The following is a 9059-nucleotide window of genomic DNA, read 5'->3' on the forward strand; positions in this document are numbered from 1 at the left end:
CGTGTTGCCTGGGTCAGTTATGTTAAGACTATTATTGTTCAACGTTTGTTTCACTGTTACCACCCTTCAATATGCACATGGTAACAATGGTAACTTCAGCCGTCTACAAGAGAGGTTTTTAGTTGATGGTAACACAGTAACAGTGACCATAGACTCCCATCATGCCATCCATACAGTCAGCGACAAGTTTGTCAGCGTTACTCTTGACACTGGAAATCTCAAATATCATTTAAAGTATTTTCATTCAAGGTAAGGCTATATACCTTTACAGAGGATAATTCATATTTTGTTCATACCATTATTACATGTCCCTATTTTGAGTGATGAACTTGAGTGATGAAAGTCTGCGATTTTATGTGTATGTATGACAAACGTATATACTTGGGAAAGGAACATCTATAAGATCAACAATTATTCAGTTGTGTTTGTTATAAATGGTTTACCAAGCTTTCGTATGGTCGTCATTCCGATGTATATTAATGACATCATAAACACTTTTCTCCAAACAGAGTTGTTTTGACTATCAAGTTGTATCACTTGACGTCACCACAGCAACGGTATTCCGCGGTATTTTTCATGTGAAAAAACAATTTCCGCCTAAAAAATAATTTCCGCCTAAAAATAATTTCCTCATAAAAATGATTTCTTATGTAAAAAACGGACTCCTATTGTGAAACAGAATTTTCTTCTCTACAAAGTAAACCGAGCTGATAAAACAGTTTGATAAGCCGCCTTACTAGCAAGTATAATACAAAACTGCCAAGAAATTCAAATCTAATTGCATGGCACTAATAAGCCACGGTACATTGAGGCTGGCTATGATCTGAACTACCCAGCTTATTCTATGAACAGTGACCAAAACGGTGGTCAAAATTGTAACATGTAATATACAGTTTTCATATATCGAAAGTACTAAGATTTTGTGTCACATTTTCAAAGGGTTAATTTCTATCGTTTCCAGCCTAAAGAAGATACGCAACCTTGCAAAAGGCCTGGCTCCGGCGTACTTCCGTGTAGGAGGGACGTCCGCAGACAGGCTCAGCTTTAAATCAGGGCCGTCGACAGACATCATAATGGACGGTCAGTGTTGGGTTTTGGCATGATAACAACACTACAACCATACTGTGTGTTTCAGTACATAGGACTTAATTATCAAACAGGGGGAATAATTTAAACATGTGTTTTCATGCATTGTATGACGTATATGCTTTAATTCTTACTGAAACATGGAGCACGAGTTGATTTAACTTTTGTTTTTTTATTCATTCATTGCATTGTTTATTTATTTATTTGACTGGTGTTTTACGCCATACCGGTACTCAAAAATATTTCACTTATACGACGGCGGTCAGCATTATGGTGGGAGGAAACCGGGCAGAGCCAAGGGGGAAACCCACAACCATCCGCAGGTTTTTGCCAGACCTTCCCATGTACGACAGGAAAGGAAGACAGCTTTAGCTGGACTTGAACTCACAGCGACCGCATTGGTGAGATGCTCCTGGGTCATTACACATTCAGCGCCTTAGTCTGCCCACCTGTCCGTCTAAGCAGCCAATTTCAGGAAACGTGAACTACACATGCATTTAAGCAATGGGAAGAACTCTGTTCATTTACTGTGACCTAAATCAATTTTGAGTCAAGTTTATGGATTGAATATATTATATATGTCTTGCATATAGGCAAGATATCGTTTGAACTCTGTGAGACAATGCTAAGTAAGAGAGGGTTCCTTAATTTCTGACGAAAAAATGTACTCTTGGGTGACAATCGAAAATGTGGAGAACAAACATAGGACGTGCACCTCGAGGCCTAATTATATTCCTTGGCAATCCAAAGTACATGAACAAGGTCAACTGCATAATTCTGCGTAATAATCTACCGTTGACTTCCTGGCCAGAAAGGGAATTTTTTTACATTGTAGCTGGAGAGCTGGACACTCTTTACCATTTCGCCAGAGATGTTGGCTGGGACATGATCTTTGATATGAATCTGCTTCAACGCCATAATGGAGAATGGGACTCCAGTAATGCCGAATCACTGATGAAGTATGCCGCCAGCAAAGGATACAGGTTCCATCTAGAGTTAGGGAATGGTAAGTACAATGTTTTTTTTTTTCAGTTTAATTCATCAAGAGTGGTTACTGGTACTTCCTTGGCTTGACGGTACCGGCATAACGGGATAGGCCAAATGTTGTGAGTATGTGACTGGATGGGGAAGTAAATTGATGTCCTGGGCATTGCTTTTCTAGTGAGGCAGCATTATCAATATGTTGGCCTTAGCACTGGCTCGCTACAAGTAGACACCGTCGGCATATAACCCAAATAATAATAACAATGAAGCGGAGGTATCATCACGTAAAAATGTTTAGCAAACTTTCAGTGAACTTGCCGGGATCTATTGTGAGGGATGGATTTGTCAAGTGGATGGAAAGCTTGTGAAATCTTCTACATGTACGTGATAATGCCTCGACTAAATTATTATTATTGCTGAACCCACGAGCCTAAAGCAATATATAACCAAAATAATGTTGAAAACGTGATCAAACGCCGAGACCAACAAATAATTCGACTATATAAAAATGTGCACACCATGTGATGAACTGTTTACTATTACTGATACTGAATCTCATAAGGGAAATGTGTAGCGATCAACACTGGAATTTATGTAACCGAAATGAGAAACGGAGATGGTTTAACATGTAATGCGGTTTATCGGCGTTTGGCATGCCAAATAAAGCCACTCCAGGGGATGTGCATGCTGTACTCATGGCTGCAGACGGGTTGACGGGTCCATCAATCTGTCGCCATTATATATCATTCGCATGCTTAGGAGAGCTTCATTTCTCCTAATGTTTAACCGGAATTATCTATGCTTGACCCCTGATACATGTATTCGTGATATATTTGGGATAAAAATGTATATTTATGTGTAGAAATCATTGTTATTTATTACCACAGAAAATAAATATACACAAACAGCTTGTTTCTATTTATTGTTTCTTCTGTAGAGCCCAATTTATATGAACGTAGAAACGTACACCTGGACCCCGCCCAGATTGGCCGTGACTATGGCAAACTAAAACACCTTATGAATTCTATACACCCTTTTAACGAAATGATGCTGGTGGGTCCGGCTTTGACAGGGAGTTTTCATGTGGACTACTGTGAAAAGTGAGTATATTCCTACCGTATATAGGTGGGTGACATTATTTATGTTAAACAATGTATTGCATATTTCAGATCAGAGACATGTATACACAAAGAACTGTAACTCTTTTGTCGAAAACAACAAAAAACAAAATATGTATTTCAGCTGCGCTTTGATTTCCACTGTTTATGTATTTAACGTGGCGATCTACTTCAACTGGATGAATGTACGGCCTAGCCCGGGGTTAAGCGGAATTAGACACAACTATGAAGCAGAGCGCCCGATATTCTGGACGCTCTGTCCATATTGAATCACAAGAGAATTATGCTTATTGTAAAACTTAAGAAACCTAGACTGTTCGATGGAATAACCTTGATCTAATCCCAAACAATACACAGGATCTAACAAAGTCAGAGAGTGAGTCACGTTCTGCAAGACTAATAAGTTCCTGAGAGATGTATATCTGTATTTTTTGTTATTTAAGGTTCCTATCAACAGGGTCGACTTATATCGACGCCATGACAGTGCATCAGTAAGTATCATCTTATGTTTAAGCTCCCACCTTAATACTGGCCACCCTCCTATAAGTGAAACATTCATGAGTATATGGCGTAAAATATCAACCAAATAAATAAATAACGTCAAACGGTTGTTTTTGATGCGTTTATCACATTTTAATGTGTCCACTTTTCCCATCACAGTTATTACATGGACGGTTCGAAAGCTAAGGAGAGTAACTTCTTGAATCCCAGCACCTTGGATAATTTCAAACACTTGATCGATCACTCCAAGGAAGCCTTATCCAAAGCATCAAAGGGAACACACACGACCTGGGTACTGGAGACGAGTTCGGCTTATGGAGGAGGAGCTCACGTGCTCTCAGAATCCTTTCTCGCTGGCTTCACGTACGTGGTCAGTTCAAAGAAATCCATGCAATACACACTAGTTTAGTTTGGAAAATGAAAGTATGCTGTTTAATGCATAGGTCACCTTATACTTAGGTTTACCTTTTAATCTCTATGACATAGGAGGTACAGATTCAGATACCGACCATGTGCTGGGCATTTGTAGATTCCCCGGTTCAGATGAGCTTTTCGTAGGGCCTTGGTGGACTTTTCCGCTGAATAACGTTCATTGTAGACCAGTTGTCTTCCACCAGTATGGAGTGTATATATGTACGTCGCACTTGGCAAAACCTTTCAGTAAATGGCCAAAGGTCAGTGGTTTACCCCAGGTAGTCCGATGTATACTCCGCCCCTAAAGTGCGGAGTAAAAAAAAAACAAATATATAAACATTATGCTTTGTTTAAGATATGTTTTGCACATTTTTAACTCTCTTGTAAAAATGTTTTCGACTTTGTCATTTTTCTTTGGAAACCAAAGACTTTAATATACATGACTGGGATTTCACACAGGATTGTTTTCTTGAAGCCAACTCCTCCCTTCTTGTTTGTAGAGAACTCTCTGTCTCTTGATTATTATAGGTGGCTGGACAAACTCGGCATGGCCGCTGCCAATGGTATCCCTGTTGTTGCCAGGCAGAGCTTTGTGGGCGGTCACTACTCTCTTGTGGAGGATGATAACCCGTTACCAGTAAGACACAGGGACATGTGCCGATACAGGAAAACACACGAGAGATAAATGTGGTTATAAAAATGTATGGAGTAAAATGTTAACCATATCCACTCTGTCTATAAATAGGTTCATTTGAATAGTAAAATGTGAACCATATCCACTCTGTCTATAAATAGGTTCATCTGAACAGTAAAATGTTAACCATATCCACTCTGTCTATAAATAGGTTCATTTGAATAGTAAAATGTGAAAATGTAGAAATTCTTGTAGTCAGTTATCAAACACATATTTTCGCACTCGAACTGATAATTTTTAAACTGATCAATATGGCCATTTAGAAGCATAGTATATCCGTCTTGATAAATGTGTTTGGAAATCTGTAGGAAATTCTTGGGTGAAAAATGTGATAGACGCCAGTCTTCCGGTTTGATTGACTGATTGATTGATTGCAAGCCACCGTGCTTTTGTCAGTAGATGTTATAAATTAAATTTACATGCTCATAACAAACAGGCACGCTGCCTTATAAATTTCGTGTTTTGCTAAATACATTTTATTCTGTTATATTCTGTTGTCCTCCCGTAAAAAAACAATTTGTTGGAATTTCTCTATCAGGATTACTGGCTGACATTACTGTACAAACGTCTGGTTGGTCGGAAAGTTCTCAAGGTCACCTCTAGCGAACATAATCGTCACTTCCGGATCTACGCCCATTGTTCCAGGGAGTAAGTCTGCTACACAAAAGATTTTGTTTTAACCACATACTACATTCTGCCAGCCTCCTCTACATTAAAGGCTGTTGCTAAACTTTGGAGATTTCAGTGTTGGACTTCGAGCTGTTCTTGGAAGACAAAAGTTTATTGCTGTTTTGAAAGCATAAACCTGAGATGCTCCGTAGGTTTTCCCACAAGTTGATAATATATTTATCCCGCTGATTATTTCCATGCAGTGCACACATTCTGTGTCATTATAATTCTTGCTTTTGTGTGTTTTGGTCTTGAAACAAGAAAACAAGTTTAAAAATAAGTAGAAAACGTTTCTGATTCACCGATAGTGCGTTGTTAAAATATTTACCTTTTGTATTGACTTGTTTTTAAGACATTTTGTTTTATATACCTTTCCCCGTTAACATTTGTTAGTATATCTAATTATTTTCTAGTTCAGGACACCCTCGCAGCGTCACGTTTTACTTCCAAAACATGCTGAGTTCCGAAGTGAAGCTAAACATGAAGGAGTACACCAGTCACTATTATGAGCTGTACATCCTGACAGCTGGCGGAGACGGGTCTTTGACATCCAAGTGAGTACCGGTACCTGAACACATCTATCTTACAGGATACATGAAAATGAACTATAAAACAAAGATTATTTTTCCATATCGAATGAAGAAAATTATGCCGCGGAATTTTTGTTAAAAAAATTTCTTGGGGGATTTCTATACCTGTTAATAACCCCTCTATGTTATGCATATTTTCTGTCAATGGACGGATTTTTCAGAAACTACATCATCGTTGATCACCGTTATTCACCGCGTATGTGTGATCCTTTGGCAACTATTAAACTACAGTCGCTGCTATTAACGCGTGTTAAATAACTAACGGTATGTAAAACAACAAGACGCGTGCGAAATCTGTTTTCAAAGAATAACACTGTAATAACATAACATTATGCTACCCTTTGGTAAATGTTTGTCATTTTTCCCAGGACCGTGAAGTTGAATGGCCATGAACTGCATATGAACGGTGATTCCCTGCCTACCCTCTCACCGGTAACCGACAGAGTCTGGCCTGTGAAGGTTCCCGGCCACTCGTTCGGGTTCCTGGTCTCACCCCACGCCGACGCATCCGCATGTCCATGAGGCAAAGTTAGCACTTAGCACTCATGCGCATGAGGCAGTTAGACATTCGATGAAAAGACAGGGCAAGGTACTGTTAATATGTGGAGACTAAATGAGGGTAAATGTAGCATTTATTGTTGTCTTTGAGTTCTGTTCACGTTTATCCTTGAGGTACGATTTCATAATCACGAAGAAATGACAACATTTGATTTATTTGATTTAATAATATAACACTCAGTAATATTTAAGTTTGGCCAATATTATGGTTGGAGGACACCGTGCAGAGCCCGGGGGAAACCCGCGTCAATCTGCAGGTTGACAACATTTGAACATCTTTGGCTCATAATGATTTTGTAAATCTGTATTATCCGATAAATCGTGCTCCAAACATGAGATATTAAGGAACGGCATCGACAATATGGATAGAGCATACTATATTAGATTCCAGTCGCTATGTATGACCGCTGTGTATGAGGCTTACCACTGACGTGCCATCAAAATCACGTCAAGGGAAGTGGTAAAAACTTCGCAAACAGAACAGAGCATGCCACACATTTATGGCTATCTATTTTGATACGACCCGAATAAAGGGTATGGATATTTATGATTTGGTTATCTACACAATTTATTTGAGTGTTTATTCGATGAGTATTTTGCAGCCTATATAGCCAAGAATGGTGATCACTTGCATGGCCGTTTATGGGTATGTCATGGTTATGGGTAGAGAAAACAGTACAGAGCCAAAACAGACATTCCTATACCAGTTTTCAACCAAGGTCAATAATGGCAAAGCCAATTTCCAAAGCACCGTTCAACACAAACCAGCAAATAACTTTGAAAGTGTATGAGGTATAAAATTAAGACGGAGAAGCAGTCAGCAGTTTTCAATGGTGTTGGAAAGACACAAGGAATCTTTTAGGCGAATGGCTGAAATCAGTATCCAAATCGTGTACCATGCTTATCTATGTTTGTTGTCAACAATCAAACTATGTATCTCAGTTACGCTTTGTATGAATGCTTATGGCTCAACTCCACATCGACAATATTTCATATCGTGGCAACAGTTGCGCTATTATTGCAACTGTTCATGTATCCAACGTGGCGATCTTAATCAGCACAACGAATATATGGCAGAGCTCGATAGATTCCACTGCATCTCGCCGGAATCTTGGCGCACTGTCGGGAGCAGGATTCGAATCTGCTATCCAATCAATTAGGTATAATATTGTGCATCCAATTCGTAACACCCTCTCAGAGTATGTGTCTTATATACGTGTGTATGTATATGTAAGGCTAGCAGTATTGGAGCGTAAAGATGAGACACAACTGGCTTGTTTAACTCTCAGATCAGCGATAGGCCTTAGTCAAGACGAAACAAAGAAACTTCTCAGGGCGGACGCGTTAACAGTAGCGTCCGTGATGCCGAGCCGTCCATGTATGTCTCACTCCTCGGAAATATGCACACAAAGTCATTTTCAGGGTAAACTGTAAACTGAAGAAGGATTCGTAATAAACAAGAATTTGCCAGCTCTCTCCTGCTTTTGGAAGACGTCAATATATAAAGTGTAAAGGTATCACTATCAGAGAGGAAACACTGTGAAAAAATAGCTTGTTCAACTCCCAGGCAGTGATTGCCCTCAAACAAGATTAATCAATGAAACACAAACACTCTTCAGATAAATTCAATAGGTCTACATATAATTAAACAATCTGAACCAAATAGTTCAACTTATATACAGTAGCCGTATACAAAACATTGTCACATTTGCAGCAGACACATTTCCCGTCCAAATACATGAATCCCAATGACAAATGTCAACTCACAGAATCAGGTAAACCTAGGCAATGGTTCTCGTGTATTCCTCAAATGAAAGATAAAATGGCATATAGGTGACAACGGATTGTACACATGGCACACCGACGATGGTTTGTATCAAACCTGTCCGCCAGCCATAAAGTGCTAGGCTTATGTGTGGTCTAAGAATAATTTCTAGCATCTCTCAGATAACAGACTTTCAGTTAAATTTAACACGTTATTTTTTTTTTTAGAGTACTAGAATCCTCTAGTTTCGATGGACCTAAACGATAAACATGTTTACTAAAATTCATAGTTGATTCTCGGAATCAGGACCTATTTACTATACAGAGAAATTATATATACACTGACAGTGAGCATCCAGAAAGATCGCTTGGGAAGACGTTAAACTGTAAACAAACCCAGACCTAGGTCAAACGCCGACCTGGTTAGCCTCAAGATGTATAACATTTGGGGCCACAACAATAGCGAACCATACAGACGAAAAAAGGAATCAATAATTTTGCCCCATGATATAATTTCTGAGTAGAAAGTAGGTACTAGCAATCTCAAACGTCACTTAAAAGATTTCCATTCAAGTAGAGCTACCGGTATACGCATAATAGATTTTTATTTTATTTATGTATTATGCATACTTCGATCATCCATTCCTTCATTTAAACATGAATGTTTACAGTATAATAATG

At 38.9% G+C, this 9059-nt stretch overlaps 1 protein-coding gene across 1 annotated transcript; it reads left to right on the forward strand.

The window, feature by feature from the left end:
* Window positions 1-6778, forward strand: LOC135469186 (heparanase-like). Its single transcript, XM_064747729.1, has 10 exons — window positions 1-249; window positions 962-1080; window positions 1922-2092; window positions 3008-3170; window positions 3632-3679; window positions 3849-4052; window positions 4632-4740; window positions 5336-5445; window positions 5880-6020; window positions 6425-6778. The coding sequence occupies exons 1-10, from the start codon at window positions 20-22 to the stop codon at window positions 6576-6578; spliced, it is 1449 nt and encodes a 482-aa protein (XP_064603799.1). The 5' UTR covers window positions 1-19; the 3' UTR covers window positions 6579-6778.
* The last annotated feature ends 2281 nt before the right edge of the window (window positions 6779-9059 follow it).

Source organism: Liolophura sinensis, chromosome 6 (assembly GCF_032854445.1).
Source record: "Liolophura sinensis isolate JHLJ2023 chromosome 6, CUHK_Ljap_v2, whole genome shotgun sequence".
Classification (NCBI taxonomy): Eukaryota; Metazoa; Mollusca; class Polyplacophora; order Chitonida; family Chitonidae; genus Liolophura; species Liolophura sinensis.

What these genes read in the sequence shown, in the direction of transcription:
- LOC135469186 (XM_064747729.1), top strand. Translation starts at nt 20, where the DNA reads ATGTTAAGACTATTATTGTTCAACGTTTGTTTCACTGTTACCACCCTT. An exon ending in CATGTGGACTACTGTGAAAA is followed by an intron (nt 3,171 to 3,631) that starts GTGAGTATATTC and finishes TTGTTATTTAAG; the next exon opens with GTTCCTATCAACAGGGTCGA. An exon ending in GACGGGTCTTTGACATCCAA is followed by an intron (nt 6,021 to 6,424) that starts GTGAGTACCGGT and finishes CATTTTTCCCAG; the next exon opens with GACCGTGAAGTTGAATGGCC.